The sequence below is a fragment of the Pseudophryne corroboree genome, chromosome 7 (genome assembly GCF_028390025.1).
Source record: "Pseudophryne corroboree isolate aPseCor3 chromosome 7, aPseCor3.hap2, whole genome shotgun sequence".
In the NCBI taxonomy this organism is placed as follows: domain Eukaryota; kingdom Metazoa; phylum Chordata; class Amphibia; order Anura; family Myobatrachidae; genus Pseudophryne; species Pseudophryne corroboree.
Window position 1 is genome coordinate 358,338,177 of NC_086450.1, and position 20,043 is coordinate 358,358,219.

General features: G+C 46.3%; 1 protein-coding gene across 2 annotated transcripts in view; it reads left to right on the forward strand.

The window, feature by feature from the left end:
• Positions 1-20,043, forward strand: part of LOC134945271 (transmembrane protein 180-like) — a 190,519-nt gene that overhangs the window by 159,881 nt on the left and 10,595 nt on the right. For both annotated transcript variants that reach the window (XM_063934457.1, XM_063934458.1), the window contains exon 5: positions 6,537-6,620. In XM_063934457.1, coding sequence (XP_063790527.1) covers positions 6,537-6,620 — 84 coding nt within the window. The remainder of the gene's footprint in view (positions 1-6,536; positions 6,621-20,043) is intronic.

Sequence of the window (20,043 nt, forward strand, 5' to 3'; positions counted from 1 at the left end):
TGGTCAGGGTCAAACACATTTGTCAAGTTCTACAAGTTTGACACCTTGGCCGATGAGGACCTCAAGTTTGGTCAATCGGTGCTGCAGGGTCATCCGCACTCTCCCGCCCGTACTGAAGCTTTGGTATAAACCCCATGGTCTTGATGTGGTCCCCAGCATCCTCTAGGACGTATGAGAAAACAGGATTTCTCTGACGTCCTAGTGGATGCTGGGAACTCCGTAAGGACCATGGGGAATAGCGGCTCCGCAGGAGACTGGGCACAAAAGTAAAAGCTTTATGACTAGCTGGTGTGCACTGGCTCCTCCCCCTATGACCCTCCTCCAAGCCTCAGTTAGATTTTTGTGCCCGGCCGAGAAGGGTGCATGCTAGGTAGCTCTCCTGAGCTGCTTAGAGTAAAAGTTTAAATAGGTTTTTTATTTTCAGTGAGACCTGCTGGCAACAGGCTCACTGCATCGTGGGACTAAGGGGAGAAGAAGCGAACTCACCTGCATGCAGAGTGGATTGGGCTTCTTGGCTACTGGACATTAGCTCCAGAGGGACGATTACAGGCTCAGCTTGGATGGGTCCCGGAGCCGCGCCGCCGGCCCCCTTACAGAGCCAGAAGAGCGAAGAGGTCCGGAAAAATCGGCGGCAGAAGACGTTCCTGTCTTCAATAAGGTAGCGCACAGCACTGCAGCTGTGCGCCATTGCTCTCAGCACACTTCACACTCCGGTCACTGAGGGTGCAGGGCGCTGGGGGGGAGCGCCCTGAGACGCAATAAAACACGTTTTAAACCTTATATGGCTAAAGAAATGCATCACATATAGCTCCTGGGCTATATGGATGCATTTAACCCCTGCCAGTTTTCCTAAAAAAAGCGGGAGAAAAGGCCGCCGAAAAGGGGGCGGAGCCTATCTCCTCAGCACACAAGCGCCATTTTCCCTCACAGCTCCGCTGGAAGGACGGCTCCCTGACTCTCCCCTGCAGTCCTGCTACAGAATCAGGGTAAAACAAGAGAGGGGGGGCACTAATTGGCAGATAATACAAATACAGCAGCTATAGAAGGGAGAAACACTTATATAAGGTTATCCCTGTATATATATAGCGCTCTGGTGTGTGCTGGCAAACTCTCCCTCTGTCTCCCCAAAGGGCTCGTGGGGTCCTGTCCTCTATCAGAGCATTCCCTGTGTGTGTGCTGTGTGTCGGTACGATTGTGTCGACATGTATGAGGAGGAAAATGATGTGGAGGCGGAGCAATTGCCTGTAATAGTGATGTCACCCCCTAGGGAGTCGACACCTGACTGGATGGTCGTATGGAAGGAATTACGTGACAGTGTCAGCACTTTGCAAAAAACTGTTGACGACATGAGACAGCCGGCAAATCAGTTAGTGCCTGTCCAGGCGTCTAAAACACCGTCAGGGGCTCTAAAGCGCCCGTTACCTCAGATGGTCGACACAGACCCAGACACGGATACTGACTCCAGCGTCGACGGTGACGAGACAAACGTAATGTCCAGTAGGGCCACACGTTACATGATCACGGCAATGAAGGAGGCTTTGAACATTTCTGATACTACAAGTACCACAAAAAGGGGTATTATGTGGGGTGTGAAAAAACTACCCATAGTTTTTCCTGAATCAGATGAATTAAATGAGGTGTGTGACAAAGCGTGGGTTTCCCCCGATAAAAAACTGCTGATTTCTAATAAATTATTGGCATTATACCCTTTCCCGCCAGAGGTTAGGGCGCGTTGGGAAACACCCCCTAGGGTAGATAAGGCGCTCACACGCTTATCAAAACAAGTGGCGTTGCCGTCTCCTGATACGGCCGCCCTCAAGGAACCAGCTGATAGAAAGCTGGAAAATATCCTAAAGGGTATATACACACATACTGGTGTTATACTACGACCAGCAATCGCCTCAGCCTGGATGTGCAGTGCTGGAGTGGCTTGGTCGGATTCCCTGACTGAAAATATTGATACCCTGGATAGGGACAGTATATTATTGACTATAGAGCATTTAAAGGATGCATTACTATATATGCGAGATGCACAGAGGGATATTTGCACCCTGGCATCAAGAGTAAGTGCGCTGTCCATTTCTGCCAGAAGAAGTTTATGGACACGACAGTGGTCAGGTGATGCGGATTCCAAACGGCATATGGAAGTTTTGCCGTATAAAGGGGAGGAGTTATTTGGGGTCGGTCTATCGGACCTGGTGGCCACGGCGACGGCTGGGAAATCCACCTTTTTACCCCAGGTCACCTCTCAGCAGAAAAAGACACCGTCTTTTCAAACTCAGTCCTTTCGTCCCCATAAGGGCAAGCGGGCAAAAGGCCACTCATTTCTGCCCCGGGGCAGAGGAAGGGGAAAAAGACTGCAGCAGGCAGCCTCTTCCCAGGATCAGAAGCCCTCCCCCGCTTCTGCCAAGTCTTCAGCATGACGCTGGGGCTTTACAAGCGGACTCAGGCACGGTGGGGGCCCGTCTCAAAAATTTCAACGCGCAGTGGGCTCACTCGCAAGTGGACCCCTGGATCCTGCAGGTAGTATCACAGGGGTACTGGAATTCGAGACGTCTCCCCCTCGCCGGTTCCTTAAGTCTGCTCTACCAACGTCTCCCTCCGACAGGGAGGCAGTATTGGAAGCTATTCACAAGCTGTATTCCCAGCAGGTGATGATCAAGGTACCCCTCCTACAACAGGGAAAGGGGTATTACTCCACGCTGTTTGTGGTACCGAAGCCGGACGGCTCGGTGAGACCGATTTTAAATCTGAAATCATTGAACACTTACATAAAAAGGTTCAAATTCAAGATGGAGTCACTCAGAGCAGTGATAGCGAACCTGGAAGAAGGGGACTATATGGTGTCTCTGGACATCAAAGATGCTTATCTCCATGTCCCAATCTACCCGTCTCACCAAGGGTACCTCAGGTTTGTGGTACAAAACTGTCATTATCAGTTTCAGACGCTGCCGTTTGGATTGTCCACGGCACCACGGGTCTTTACCAAGGTAATGGCCGAAATGATGATTCTTCTTCGAAGAAAAGGCGTCTTAATTATCCCTTACTTGGACGATCTCCTGATAAGGGCAAGGTCCAGGGAACAGTTAGAGGTCGGAGTAGCACTATCTCAGGTAGTGCTACGTCAGCACGGGTGGATTCTAAATATTCCAAAATCGCAGCTGATTCCAACAACACGTCTACTGTTCCTAGGGATGATTCTGGACACAGTCCAGAAAAAGGTGTTTCTCCCGGAGGAGAAGGCCAGGGAGTTATCCGAGCTAGTCAGGAACCTCCTGAAACCAGGACAAGTGTCAGTGCATCAATGCACAAGGGTCTTGGGAAAGATGGTGGCTTCTTACGAAGCGATTCCATTCGGAAGATTCCATGCAAGAACTTTTCAGTGGGATCTGCTGGACAAATGGTCCGGATCGCATCTTCAGATGCATCAGCGGATAACCCTATCTCCAAGGACAAGGGTGTCTCTCCTGTGGTGGTTGCACAGTGCTCATCTTCTAGAGGGCCGCAGATTCGGCATTCAGGACTGGATTCTGGTGACCACGGATGCCAGCCTGAGAGGCTGGGGAGCAGTCACACATGGAAGAAATTTCCAGGGCTTGTGGTCAAGCATGGAAACGTCTCTTCACATAAATATCCTGGAACCTAAGGGCAATTTACAATGCCCTAAGTCAAGCAAGGCCTCTGCTTCAGGGTCAGTCGGTATTGATCCAATCGGACAACATCACGGCAGTCGCCCACGTAAACAGAAGTCTTCCACGTGATTGTAAACCGTTGGGAAAAACCAAAGGTGGACATGATGGCGTCTCGTCTCAACAAGAAACTAGACAGATATTGCGCCAGGTCAAGGGACCCTCAGGCGATAGCGGTGGACGCTCTGGTAACACCGTGGGTGTACCAGTCAGTGTATGTGTTCCCTCCTCTGCCTCTCATACCCAAAGTATTGAGAATCATAAGAAGGAGAGGAGTAAGAACTATACTCGTGGCTCCGGATTGGCCAAGGAGGACTTGGTACCCGGAACTTCAAGAGATGCTCACGGAGGACCCGTGGCCTCTACCTCTAAGAAAGGACTGTTCGAAGACTTACCGCGGCTGCGTTTGACGGCATGGAGGTTGAACGCCGGATCCTGAAGGAAAAAGGCATTCCAGATGAAGTCATCCCTACCCTGATCAAGACCAGGAAGGATGTAATCGCGAAACATTATCACCGCATTTGGCGAAAATATGTTGCGTGGTGTGAGGCCAAGAAGGCCCCTACAGAGGAATTTCAACTGGGACGTTTCCTGCATTTCCTGCAAACAGGACTATCTATGGGCCTAAAATTAGGGTCCATTAAGGTTCAAATTTCGGCCCTGTCAATATTCTTCCAAAAAGAACTGGCTTCAGTGCCTGAAGTTCAGACGTTTGTCAAAGGGGTACTGCATATACAGCCTCCTTTTGTGCCTCCAGTGGCACCTTGGGATCTCAATGTAGTGTTGAGTCTCCTAAAGTCACATTGGTTTGAACCACTCACCACTGTGGAATTAAAATATCTCACATGGAAAGTGGTCATGCTGTTAGCCCTGGCTTCAGCCAGGCGTGTCTCAGAATTGGCGGCTTTATCATATAAAAGCCCTTACCTAATTTTTCATTCAGACAGGGCAGAACTGAGGACTCGCCCTCAATTTCTCCCTAAGGTGGTTTCAGCGTTTCACATGAACCAGCCTATTGTGGTGCCTGCGGCTACTAGGGACTTGGAGGACTCCAAGTTGCTGGACGTAGTCAGGGCCCTGAAAATATATGTTTCCAGGACGGCTGGAGTCAGAAAATCTGACTCGCTGTTTATCCTGTATGCACCCAACAAGCTGGGTGCTCCTGCTTCTAAGCAGACGATTGCTCGTTGGATTTGTAGTACGATTCAGCTTGCACATTCTGTGGCAGGCCTGCCACAGCCAAAATCTGTAAAAGCCCATTCCACAAGGAAGGTGGGCTCATCTTGGGCGGCTGCCCGAGGGGTCTCGGCTTTACAACTTTGCCGAGCAGCTACTTGGTCAGGGGCAAACACGTTTGCTAAATTTTACAAATTCGATACCCTGGCTGAGGAGGACCTGGAGTTCTCTCATTCGGTGCTGCAGAGTCATCCGCACTCTCCCGCCCGTTTGGGAGCTTTGGTATAATCCCCATGGTCCTTACGGAGTTCCCAGCATCCACTAGGACGTCAGAGAAAATAAGAATTTACTTACCGATAATTCTATTTCTCATAGTCCGTAGTGGATGCTGGGCGCCCATCCCATGTGCGGATTGTCTGCAATACTTGTATATAGTTATTGTTACAAAAATCGGGTTGTTTATTGTTGTGAGCCATCTTTTCAGAGGCTCCTACGTTTATCATACTGTTAACTGGGTTCAGATCACAAGTTGTACGGTGTGATTGGTGTGGCTGGTATGAGTCTTACCCGGGATTCAAGATCCTTCCTTATTATGTACTCTCGTCCGGGCACAGTATCCTAACTGAGGCTTGGAGGAGGGTCATAGGGGGAGGAGCCAGTGCACACCAGCTAGTCATAAAGCTTTTACTTTTGTGCCCAGTCTCCTGCGGAGCCGCTATTCCCCATGGTCCTTACGGAGTTCCCAGCATCCACTACGGACTATGAGAAATAGAATTATCGGTAAGTAAATTCTTATTTTTGATACCTACCGGTAAATCCTTTTCTCCTAGTCCGTAGAGGATGCTGGGCGCCCGTCCCAGTGCGTACTTTAACTGCAGTTTTAGTTATTAGAGTTACACAAGTTGTGTTATCTTAGTTCAGCATGTTGCTGCAATTAGTTCATGCCTGTTGGCGTGTTTTATGTTAAATGCCATGTGTGCGGCATGGTTGAGGGTGTGAGTTGGTATGTATCTCACCACTAGTATTAAAGTAAGTCCTTCCCTCGAAATGTCCGTCTCCCTGGGTACAGTTCCTATAACTGATGTCTGGAGGAGGGGCATAGGGGGAGGAGCCAGTTCACACCCATTGAAAAGTCTTAAGAGTGCCCATGGCTTCTGCGGAACCGCCTATACCCCATGGTCTTGATGTGGTCCCCAGCATCCTCTACGGACTAGGAGAAAAGGATTTACCGGTAGGTATCAAAATCCTGTTTTTTCATTATTTTTAATTAGCCAATTGTATGAGTTTAATGTTCACCATGTGTGCTATTAAGCTTCTAATATACTTTTGTTGTTCTAAACGTTTTCCTGTTCAAGCCACAATATCATCACGCGTCTCAATGTACTATCACAAAACACTTGTTGTATTTGAGCTGTAACATACAAAACCAGAGAAATGAGGATAAAATGAAAGGTTGAATATTGTATATTTGTCATTTTACCATGGTAACTGATAATGTATCATGTGATAGCATTTGAAAATATTTTTGTCCACACAAACTCAGATGATCCTTAACCAACAATATATTGGTTAGATAGTATAATTATTTGTATTGCATATTAATTTTTTATTCTGTTAAAGAGATTGCAGAGGACTGGTTTCTCTAAATTATCCTTTTCTTTTTCCCCCCAGGGTTTTAGTGTATGCCTCATTCAGCTTATTTAATCTGCCATTGGCTGATATTGTTGATGCTGATTTTGCAAACTACAAGCGCAAGTAAGTGACATACACCTTCTAAAATATGTTATAAAAAAGCCGAACTTAACACAGCGGGTTATTTTTCAATAAATAAGAGCCTATAATGTGCAGTAACACATATACTGCCATGTCTAGAGTGTAAATACTTGCCGGGTTGGTGTAAAAAAAATGGAATGCAGCCTAACCTTAACCATGCCACATCCACCCCCATCCCCACAGTCTAACCATATAACTCAGCCGAACCCTAATACTCACCTTGGGCATACATCGCATTGTAAGTGTCGGGATCCTGACTACATGCCATACTTACCATATGCTCATTGTATACAACTATGCTTCATAGAAATCACTTTGCTTTTCTGGGTTGTAACTGGGCGGTAGCAAAGCAAACGCAATGGAGAGGAGGTTTAGTTGTGGACATGTAGCCGCAGTCACTCACTATTTTGAGTCTTGCGTATGCATACTGGATGCTAAATTCTGACAGTTCACATGCACCTAGCACGGGTTACATATACATTTTTTAGCATGTAAGGTTCTTGCATGCACCTAGCTTGGGGTACATGTTAGTGCCAATGATAATGATGTCAGCAGCTCTCTCGTATGGAAGAGAGGACCAGATGTGGTCACATAAGCTGACCATACACCTAATATCTTTTGTCAGATCTTGCTGGTTGGAATGAAAATCTGGTAATGGATGAGAGCAAATGACAATTAACCATTTGCTTCCAAACACTGGAAAACAGACAAAAATGGGCAATCAGACAAATTGGTTAAATCCATTTGATTTAATCAATTTGTCTGAACGACCATTTTTGTCAGTTTTATGGCATTTAGGAGCATATGGTCAATTGTCATTTCCGCTCATCCATTACCAGGTTTTCATTCCAACCAGACAGTTCTGTCAATCAATCTTTAGGTGTATGGGCAGCATTAAATGCGTATATATCTACTGTATGTGATGACATTGCGTATGCAGTATGTCATGCATATACTGACATTAGCATTCGGTTTGCATTCCATTCACCTTCCATTTGTAGCGGGCATAGGGTTACCACCGCATCCCTTTAATTCTGGACACATATTAATTACACAGGTTCTGTGGCTGATTAAAACCAGGTAAAATGGAGTCTTGAAGTCAGCCAGCCACAGAACTTATGTAATTTAATGTGTGTCCAGAATGAAAGGGATGAGGTGGTAACCCTAAGCGGCTCCCGTCTGAATTAAATACGACATAGAACCAGTCCTGTACTACCTTTGTAAATGCTCCTTCAAGCTCAGCTTTCCCACATACAGTGGTCTAGAACAGTGGTTCCCAACCTCGGTCATTCAATTACCCCCAACAGTTCATGTTTTCCAGGTCACCTAGCAGTTGAACAGGTGTATTCATTACTCACTGACACATTTTAAAAGACCCACAGGTGGAGCAAATTATTTCACTTGCAATCCTGTGAGGATACCTGGAAAATATGAACTGTTGTGGGTACTTGAGGACCGAGGTTGGGAACCACTGGTCTAGAACACAGGTTCTCAAACTCTGTCCTCAGGACCCCACACAGTGCATGTTTTGCAGTTCTCACAGAATCACAAGTGAAATTATTTGCTCCACCTGCGGACCTTTTAAAATGTGTCAGTGAGTAATTAATACACCTGTGCGCCTGCTGGGTTACCTGCAAAACATGCACTGTGTGGGGTCCTGAGGACCGAGTTTGAGAACCACTGGTCTAGAACATAGGTCTGCAAACTCGGTCCTCATTACCCCACACAGTGCATGTTTTGCAGGTAACCCAGCAGGTGCACAGGTGTATTAATTACTCACAGGCACATTTTAAAAGGTCCCCTGGTGGAGTTAATTATTTCACTTGTGATTCTGTGAGGAGACCTGCAAAACATACACTGTGTGGGGTAATGAGGAACGAGTGAGAACCTGTGGTCTAGAACACTGGTTCTCAAACTCGGTCCTCAGGACCCCACACGGTTCACGTTTTCCACGTTACCCAGCAGCTGCACTGTGCATCACCGTCATATTTGAAAAATCTACAGGTGACCTGCAAAGCATGCATCCCTGTGGGGTCCTGAGGACCGAGTTTAAGAACCTGTGGTCTAGAACATTAAATCTAGGGTGATTAGTGACACACAAATTACAACCAATATATTATGTCTTCAGTTCCGACAAATTTGTTTTATTACATTTTCAAAAGATTATGGTTTACAAATGTTAAAAAAAAAATTACACAGAAGTATGCAACACCGTAAGAGAGGGAGTCATGTCAGAACAACTGTAAATTAAAGAATATATATATATATATTTTCAGAAAGTGAAGAAAAGGGCGCCTATTAGTGTCTAATAAAATTATATAAAAAATAGAGCTGGTGTGATTGAGAACAGGATACTACTTATCTGGCATAAACAGACTTTTGCTTCAGTCATAGGACCCGTATAGGTACATGAAAAAAGAAGAACAAAATAACATAGCGCGTACTGTTTTTACGCAATCACAGTCTACAGATCATATGAACCAAATGTGTGTTATAAAAAACTTTCTGGGTAACGGTAAATCCCAAAATTTAAAATCCACAGCCAGGGATTTTTTTTAAAGTTTTTCACAATAATAAAACACACATAAAGCATAAAGGTAGAAGTACAAGATACACAATTTTCAGATTTAAATGAACCAATTATGTGTTAAAAAACTTTCTGGGTATAGGCAAATCCCAAAATTTAAAATCCACAGCCAGGGACTTTTTAAAAGTTTTTCACAATATTTAATAAAACACATAAAACATAAAAGGTAGAAGTAATGCGAGCGTACAAGATAACGGACGGAGGATTTGAAGTGGGCAAACTACGTAGTATATTAAAATACATACATAATAGAGCGTAACTGGAGTAGAAGTAAAAATAAAAAGGGAAGTGAATGAACATAGGAAATATAAAAGATTAAGCATATATATATATATATACAAAAAGGATATATATAAAAAAAACTAACCTTATCCCCATGATGAAGTCTAATTAAGGACGAAACGCGTTGGGACTGATGCACCTGAACTTCCCTTATGGGCAGATAAGCTGTTTTAATATTTATTTTTTGTACGTTTGAATTTTTACTATTTATCTTGGATGTTTACGAAAAATCTGATGTATCCCATTCCTAATATGGACAGATAAGCTTGTCATTCATTTTTATCTTGTACGCTCGCATTACTTCTACCTTTTATGTTTTATGTGTTTTATTAAATATTGTGAAAAACTTTTAAAAAGTCCCTGGCTGTGAATTTAAAATTTTGGGATTTGCCTATACCCAGAAAGTTTTTTAACACATAACTGCTGTTTGCACTTATATGAGGGCCGGACCAATGGTGAATACTGGTGCACTCAGCGTGATTCTGTTTTGATTTTAATTCCTTGAATTTGCTTGGGGGAATCGTATTACCGTTAAATCGGTTTCTTGCCCCATAACTCTTCCAATATTGATTGACATGAACCCCTGATGAAGTCTTTTGGGACGAAACGCGTCGGGTATGGTTTTTTTGTGAGATCATCAGACATCCTGTATAAAACACAATTGGATGGAATATACTGATTATATCATGTCTTCAACAAAATTGTAATCTGTATTTTAAATATATGTACCATTGGATTTTTATGTGATAATCTATGTTCACTAAAGTATAATGTGCATAGATAATATGTGAATAAACCCACTGATTTTATCACTTTGTGGTCATAATCTGGAAGAATATTTCACTAATCAACATATACAGCTCCCTTTGACATTTTGTATTTTTGTATTCTTTTGTCTGTACTCTAGCTAACAGAGAGTACGTCATAAGGTTTGTAGCTTTCACACAGCGCATAATTAGGTCTACACCACGTCCATATATATATATTATAAACAGTAAGAGCAGGCGGATCAGCTAGGGAGTATAAACTCTGGAGTGTATACCAGTCGTAAGGAAAGCCCACAAAATACAAAGTGACTCCCACTCGGAAACATTAGCATCCCCTCCATCAAAACCATAGGGAGAGTCCATACACGCACTCCACAATTAGTCATATATTTTTTACAAACCGTTGCACTTATTGTATAGAAATTGCTCATTGCACAAACAGCACCATTACTGGAACCTATAGAGGCCTGGCCATCCCATTTCTAGCTATACAGATCCTAGCCAAGACATAGGTCCTCAGTTGATATTTATGTACAGATATGGGTCTTAAAATGTGTTCTCAAAACATGACTGTTCTACAGTACCAGCCCTACAGCTGTATCTCTGCTCCTCTCTCACCATAGCGGAGAAGGAGTATGTTTAGGCACTTAAGGTGGATTCACGCCTGGCCGACACCATAGTGTTAGCGCTGTCAGTGCATGCACATCTGTCAGTGTGTGTGTGTCTATTGTTTGTGAGCAAAGCTAGGTACACACCTGACAGATCTGTGATATATATTTTTTTCCCTGAGAGATTAAATGATCCTGAGAATGTGTTTAGCATGATTAACCGCCGGGCGGGATGCTGGCGGTCACAATACTGACGCCAGAATCCCGATATGTGAAATCCCAACAGGGGTGAGGTAAGTATGTTACCCCTCTCCTCTTACCCTCCCATCCTGCAGCCTAACCCTAAACTCCCCCCTTAGTGCCTAACCCTAGCCTCCCCCAGTGGTGCCTAAACCTAAGCCTCCTTTACCCCAGCCTAACCCTAACCCCCCTTTCTGCAAGCTAATCATAACCTCACCTGCAGCCTAATCCCCCCTCGACCCGGGTGGCGCCTAAATCTAACCTCCAACAGCCCCATTTTTTTTTTTAACAAAAAATATCTTGCAGCAGTACAAATCAGATTGTTGGAAATGATGTGTGTGCCGGTGATGATATTGCAGAGTTATATAGGGACACACCAAAAGATCACTCAAACTATGAACAGCCCAGTTACTTCACCAGTGGTGTTAGTTTATTGATCGCAGGCACAGACATAATCATTGTTACGTGTACACTGGTGATGGAGTGGTGCTTAAACGTAGTGGGGATTCATACAGCTCACCAGCCAGTGAGCATATGCTGCAAACATGTAGCGGTGCAGGGATGCTGGAACCGCTTTATATGCATTTATTAACCAGGTCGCATAGTAGCTAAGCAGGAGACTTCTGTCTCCCACCATGTCACTCAGTAAAACACAAGATGGCCCCTGCACATGCTCAGAAGTGATCTTAGTGGCCATCTTTTGATAGGGTATGTAGCCTCCCTGGAGGACTGCAAGGCTTGAGGTAGCGCACACCTCTTTCAACACAGATGAGCCAATCAAAATGATAATCGTCCCTAAGTGCTGTGTACACACTGTGCAATAATCAGGGTCGTTTGGCCCGATTATTGCACAGTGTGTACTTGGCTTAAGTGTTTATTAGGGAAGTAGCACTTTAAAACCTGAGATCAATGTTCCTGGTCGTTATTGCTTTCCACAGTTACCAAGTCAAGTATTTACAATTTACAGAATTATTCTAACAATAAGTAACTGTTTGGAAAAATAATTATGACTCACTACTTGGTTAGTTCTGCTTAGATGACAGATGTACTGTATGTTAAAATAAGATTTTACTCACCGGTAAATCTATTTCTCGTAGTCCGTAGTGGATGCTGGGGACTCCGTAAGGACCATGGGGAATAGCGGCTCTGCAGGAGACTGGGCACAGCTAAGAAAGATTTAGGACTACCTGGTGTGCACTGGCTTCTCCCACTATGACCCTCCTCCAGACCTCAGTTAGGATACTGTGCCCGGAAGAGCTGACACAATAAGGAAGGATTTTGAATCCCTGGTAAGACTCATACCAGCCACACCAATCACACCGTATAACTCGTGATATGATACCCAGTTAACAGTATGAACATAACAGAGCCTCTCAACAGATGGCTCAACAATAACCCTTTTAGTTAATGATAACTATATACAAGTATTGCAGACAGTCCGCACTTGGGATGGGCGCCCAGCATCCACTACGGACTACGAGAAATAGATTTACCGGTGAGTAAAATCTTATTTTCTCTGACGTCCTAGTGGATGCTGGGGACTCCGTAAGGACCATGGGGATTATACCAAAGCTCCCAAACGGGCGGGAGAGTGCGGATAACTCTGCAGCACCGAATGAGAGAACTCAAGGTCCTCCTCAGCCAGGGTATCAAATTTGTAGAATTTTGCAAACGTGTTTGCCCCTGACCAAGTAGCAGCTCGGCAAAGTTGTAAAGCCGAGACCCCTCGGGCAGCCGCCCAAGAAGAGCCCACTTTCCTCGTGGAATGGGCTTTTACAGATTTAGGGTGCGGCAGTCCAGCCGCAGAATGTGCAAGTTGAATCGTGCTACAGATCCAGCGAGCAATCGTCTGCTTAGAAGCATGAGCACCCAGCGTGTTGGGTGCATACAGGATAAATAGCGAGTCAGTTTTCCTGACTCCAGCTGTCCTGGAAACATATACTTTTCAGGGCCCTGACTATGTCCAGTAACTTGGAATCCTCCAAGTCCCAAGTAGCCGCAGGCACCACAATAGGTTGGTTCACATGAAAAACTGATACCACCTTAGGAAGGAATTGGGAACGAGTCCTCAATTTTGCCTTTCCCATATAAAATACAGATAAGGGCTTTTGTCAATTCTGATACACGCCTGGCCGACGCCAAGGCCCACAGAATGACCACTTTCCACGTGAGGTATTATAGCTCCACGGATTTAAGTGGCTCAACCCAATGCGACTTCAGGAAATCCAACACCACGTTGAGATCCCACGGTGCCACTGGAGGCACAAACGGGGGCTGACTATGCAGCCCTCCCTTAACAAAAGTCTGAACTTCAGGCAGTGAAGCCAGTTCCATTTTGGAAGAAAATCGATAGAGCCGAAATCTGGACCTTAATGGAACCCAATTGTAGGCCCATAGTCACCTCTGACTGTAGGAAGTGCAGAAATCGACTAAGCTGAAATTTCTCCTTTGGGGCCTTCCTGGCCTCACAGTACGCAACATATTTCTGCCATATGCGGTGATAATGGTTAGCGTTCACTTCTTTCCTAGCTTTAAATAGCGTAGGGATAACTATCTCCGGAATTCCCTTTTCCTTCAGGATCCGGCGTTCAACCGCCATGCCGTCCAACGCAGCCGCGGTACGTCTTGGAACAGACAGGCCCCCTGCTGCAGCAGGTCCTGTCTGAGCGGCAGAGGCCATGGGTCCTCTGAGATAATTTCTTGGAGTTCTGGTTACCAAGCTCTTCTTGGCCCACCCGGAACAATGAGTATAGTTCTTACTCCTCTCCTTCTTATTATTCTCATTACCCTGGGTAAGAGAGGCAGAGAAGGGAACACATACACCGACTGGTACACCCACGGTGTTACCAGAGCGTCCACAGCTATCGCCTGAGGGTCCTTGACCTGGCGCAATATCTTTGTAACTTTTAGTTGAGGCGGGACGCCATCATGTCCACCTGTGGCCTTTCCCAACGGTGTACAATCATTTGGAAGACTTCTGGATGAAGTCCCCACTCTCCCGGGTGGAGGTCGTGTCTTCTGAGAAAGTCTGCTTCTCAGTTGTCCACTCCGGGAATGAACACTGCTGACAGTGCTAACACATGATTTTCCGCCCATCGGAGAATCCTTGTGGCTTCTGCCATCGCCATCCTGCTTCTTGTGCCGCCCTGTCATTTACATGAGCGACCGCCGTGATGTTGTCTGACTGGATCAGCACCGGCCGGTGTTGAAGCAGGGGTCTAGCCTGACTTAGGGCATTGTAAATGGCCCTTAGTTCCAGAATATTTATGTGTAGGGAAGTCTTCTGACTTTTCCATAGCTTTGGAAGTTTCTTCCCTGTGTGACTGCCCCCCAGCCTCGAAGGCTGGCATCCGTGGTCACCAGGACCCAGTCCTGTATGCCGAATCTGCGGCCCCCTAGAAGATGAGCACTCTGCAGCCACCACAACAGCGACACCCTGGCCCTTGGAGACAGGGTTATCCGCCGATGCATCTGAAGATGCGACCCGGACCACATGTCCAACAGATCCCACTGGAAAATCCTTGTATGGGACCTGGCGAATGGAATTTCTTCGTAAGAAGCTACCATCCTTCCCAGGGCTCGCGTGCATTGATGCACCGACACCTGTATACGTATTAGGAGGTCTCTGTCTAGAGACGACAACTCCTTGGACTTCTCCTCCGGGAGAAACCCTTTTTATCCTGTTCTGTGTCCAGAACCATACTCAGGAACAGTAGACGCGTCGTAGGAACCAGCTGCGACTTTGGATATTCAGAATCCAGCCGTGCTGTTGTAGCACTTCCCGAGATAGTGCTACTCCGCCGAACAACTGCTCCCTGGACCTCGCCTTTATAAGGAGATCGTCCAAGTACGGGATAATTATTTCAGCCATTACCTTGGTAAATACCTCGGTGCCGGGGACAGACCAACGGCAACGTCTGGAATTGGTAATGACAATCCTGTACCACAATTTTGAGGTACTCCTGGTGAAGAGGGTAAATAGGGACATGCAGGTAAGCATCCTTGATGTCCAGTGATACCATGAAATTCTCCAGGCTTGCAATAATCGCCCTGAGCGATTCCATTTCGAATTTGAACCTTCGTATATAAGTGTTCAAGGCTTTCAATTTTAGAATGGGTCTCACCGAACCATCTGGTTTCGGTACCACAACATTTTGGAATAGTAACCCCGGCCTTGTTGAAGGAGGGGTACCTTGATTTCACCTGCTGGAGGTGCAGCTTGTGAATTGCCGCCAGTACTACCTTTCTCCGAGGGCAGCAGGCAAGGCTGAGGTGAGGTAACGGCGAGGGGGAGTCGCCTCGAACTCCAGCCTGTATCCCTTTGATACTATTTGCAGAACCTAGGGATCCACCTGTGGGCAAACCCACTGGTCCCTGAAGTTCCCGAGACGCGCCCCTACCGCACCTGTCTCCACCTGTGGAGCCCCAACGTCAAGCGGTTGACTCAGAGGAAGCGGGGGAAGATTTTTGATCCTGGGAACTGGCTGCTGGTGCAGCTTTTTCCTTCTTCCCTTGTCTCTGTGCAGAAAGGAAGCGCCTTTGACCCGCTTGCTTTTCTGAAGCCGAAAGGACTGTACCTGAAAATACGGTGCTTTCTTAGGCTGTGAGGAAACCTGAGGTGTTTTTTTTTTTTTTTTTCTTCCCAGCTGTTGCTGTGGATACGAGGTCCCAGAGACCATCCCCAAACAATTCCTCACCCTTATAAGGCAGAATCTCCATGTGCCTTTTATAGGCAGCATCACCTGTCCACTGCCGGGTTTCTAATACCCTCCTGGCAGAATGGACATTGCATTTATTCTGGATGCCAGCCGTCAAATATCCCTCTGTGCATCCTTTATATATAAGACGACGTCTTTAATATGCTCTATGTTAGCAAACTATTATCCCTGTCTTAGAGTATTAATATTATCTGACAGGGTATCAGACCACGCTGCAGCAGCACTATTTATGCTGAGGCAATTGCAGGTCTCAGTATATAACCTGAGTGTGTATATACAGACTTCAGGATAGCCTCCTGTTTTTTATCAGCAGGCTCCTTCAAGGTGGCCGTATCCTAAGACGGCAGTGCCACCTTTTTTGACAAACGTGTGAGCGCCTTATCCACCCTAAGGGATATCTCCCAACGTGACCTATCCTCTGGCGGGAAAGGGTACGCCATCAGTAACTTTTTAGAAATTACCAGTTTCTTATTGGGGGAACCCACGCTACTTTACACACTTCATTCATTCATCTGATGGGGGAACAAAACACTGGCTGCTTTTTCTCCCCAAAAATAAAACCCCTTTTATGTGGTACTTGGGTTCATGTCAGAAATGCGTAACACATTTTTCATTGCCGAGATCATGTAACGGATGTTCCTAGTGGATTGTGTATATGTCTCAACCTCGTCGACACTGGAGTCAGACTCCGTGTCGACATCTGTGTCTGCCATCTGAGGTAACGGGTGCTTTTTTGAGCCCCTGATGGCCTTTGAGACGCCTGGGCAGGCGCGGGCTGAGAAGCCGGCTGTCCCACAGCTGTTTTACGTCATCCAGCCTTGTAAGGAGTTGACATTGTCGGTTAATACCTTCCACCTATCCATCCACTCTGGTGTCGGCCCCACAGGGGACGACATCCCATTTATCGGCCTCTGCTCCACCTCCATGTAACCTTCCTCATCCCACATGTCGACACAGCCGTACCGACACACAGTACACACACAGGGAATGATCTGACTGAGGACAGGACCCCACAAGGTCGTTTGGGGAGACAGAGAGAGAGTATGCCAGCACACACCAGAGCGCTATATAATGCAGGGATTAACACTATAACTGAGTGATTTTTCCCCCAATAGCTGCTTGTATAAACAATATTGCGCCTAAATTTAGTGCCCCCCCCTCTCTTTTTAACCCTTTGAGCCTGAAAACTACAGGGGAGAGCCTGGGGAGCTGTCTTCCAGCTGCACTGTGAAGAGAAAATGGCGCCAGTGTGCTGAGGGAGATAGCTCCGCCCCTTTTTCGCGGACTTTTCTCCCGCTTTTTTATGGATTCTGGCAGGGGTATTTATCACATATATAGCCTCTGGGGCTATATATTGTGATATATTTGCCAGCCAAGGTGTTTTTATTGCTGCTCAGGGCGCTCCCCCCCAGCGCCCTGCACCCTCAGTGACCGGAGTGTGAAGTGTGTATGAGGAGCAATGGCGCACAGCTGCAGTGCTGTGCGCTACCTTGGTGAAAACTGATGTCTTCTGCCGCCGATTTTCCGGACTCTTCTTGCTTCTGGCTCTGTAAGGGGGCCGGCGGCGCGGCTCTGGGACCGAACATCAATGGCCGGTTCCATGCGGTCGATCCCTCTGGAGCTAATGGTGTCCAGTAGCCTAAGAAGCCCAAGCTACTACCAGTTAGGTAGGTTCGCTTCTTCTCCCCTTAGTCCCTCGCTGCAGTGAGTTTGTTGCCAGCAGATCTCACTGTAAAATAAAAAACCTAAAATATACTTTCTCTCTAGGAGCTCAGGAGAGCCCCTAGTGTGCATCCAGCTCAGCCGGGCACAGGATTCTAACTGAGGTCTGGAGGAGGGTCATAGTGGGAGGAGCCAGTGCACACCAGGTAGTCCTAAATCTTTCTTAGCTGTGCCCAGTCTCCTGCGGAGCCGCTATTCCCCATGGTCCTTACGGAGTCCCCAGCATCCACTAGGACGTCAGAGAGATACAGATTAATGAAGGTAGTTCAGGGAAGGTCTACTTCAATATGACAAGTGTGTGTTTCTACATCAAGAATTTCCCCAAAACTCATTTAAGAGTGCATGTGTTCACTGCGGGAGCAGCGGGCAATAGCTAAGCACAGTGCTTATGTATTTTTTTATGAAACAAGTTATGGGTGCACAGGGCCATACCTAGGGGTGTGTGAGCGGTGCCGGAGTTCAGGGCGCAGGACCCTTGGGGGTGGCACTGTCACTGCCCCATGTTACCTGCATTTGGCTTGCAGAATGCCTGGAATGGCTCCCTGCAGCCAGTAGCACTGCTGCAGAGCTGTGGGGACACACCGGGCAGGCAGCCTGCTATACTGGTGCATAGCTACCGGGACACTCTACGTAGGCACCCTACAGCCAGTAGCACTGCTGCAGAGCTTTAGGGACACACCGGGAAAGCAGTCTGCTATACTGGTGCATAGCTACCGGGACACTCTTCGTAGGCACCCTGCAGCCAGTAGCACTGCTGCAGAGCTGCGGGGACACACCGGGCAGGCACCCTGCAGCCTGTTATACTGGTGCAGCGTAGGCAGCCTGTAGCCAGTAGCACTGTGGGCAGGCACCCTGTAGTGCTGGATGCTTCAGGCAGTACTGTACTTCCTAGAGCTGTCTTGGGTTTAGGGGGTGGGCCGGCACAAGTCTGCACACAGTAGAGCCCTTTTCTGGCACAGCGGGTAATCGCCAAATGTTACAAGTTGATATAAGATTTACAGTAGCTTCTATACTGTTTTCAGATGCATATTATATTCATTTTTTAAAGTATTTAACTGGTTTCCTTCTGTTTCAATTAACATTTATATGCAAAAACAGTTGCTGGTACTGCGTACTATTGAGTACGGTGAAGAGAGAGACACTGGATGTGCATTACATGTACATCCTGCAAACTGATAATTCCGTGACCTACATCTTATTAATAGTGATTCCATTATTTCTGCCTGTCTGGGGAGCCCTGTTACATATTCGTGTTATCCTATTTTATAAAAATAGTACACAAGTCTCATTGTTTTTGTAGAGTAGTTTCTATTAGAAGTGAAACATATAAAGGGTATGAAACAAACTGTTACACTGATTTGAGCAAGGGGCCGTGTGAGTAACATGCAGTGCATCTATTTTGCAGCAAAGTGCATGTTAACGTCATGTCAGTGCTCTTACGTACGTGCAACTCTATATCAGAACCTATGAGGCTTATGAAGAGTGTGTACTAGCCCTACGTGCTGTGTGAGATCACTCTGTGTATGCTTACACAGAAGACAATCGTATATGAAACATAGAATTTGACAACAGTTAGGAACCACTTGACCGATTAGTCTGCCCATGTACATGCACACTAGGGTTCATTTTTTTTGGGGGGGAGCCAATGTGGAAGGAAACCAGAGTACCCGGAGGAAGCCCACGCAAGCAAACTCCACACAGTTAAGGATGTTGTGGGAATTGAACCCATGAGGGAGTAATGCTAACCATTACCCATCCGTACTGCGTGATTGTCGGCCAACACACATTTTGCACATTTTAAACCTTCTCAATGGATTGGCTTTCATGCAAATCCTGCTCACGCAGACAGCAGTTAGGTGCATATATGCCTGTTAGGATGCATATCGTTTGCAACTGCTATAGAGCAAGTACGAGCAATTGTTACTTGGAAGTGGGTGGAATGTGAGAGGATGACCAGCTCTTCTGGGATTATTTTGGGTCAGCACATACCTACCCACTATCCCAGAACATCCAAGGAGACTTCCTGTAATTATAACCATTAGGCGGTAGATATGTGTCTTTTCTAACCTCCCTCAATCATGTGCTTCACAACCCTAGTGCTTAGGGTGCATCAGATGCTCTGCATCACTGGCTCGCCCCCCCCCCCCCCCCGCCCCCTCATATGTCAGAGGAAATACTCACTGGTCCGCTGGTATAGATTGGTGAGTGTAACCTTTTTGCCTAAACCCTGTGCACTGCTGAGAACAATTGAGGCTTGCTCTTCTAAGTCATGGTGTATATGTATAGGGTGAGTCCAATTCCCCCTTAGCAGTGAAAAGGTGCAAATAAAGAGCAAATAATCATTTACAGGAATACTGGTCTTCCCCTTCACTCTCCATGTCTTGTAAATTACACAGACAGCATCACCATGAGCTATTTGCTCATACAGTACCTTGTACAATGCAGTTTGAAGAGACAAGTTACCTTGCATTGGTCCAAAGT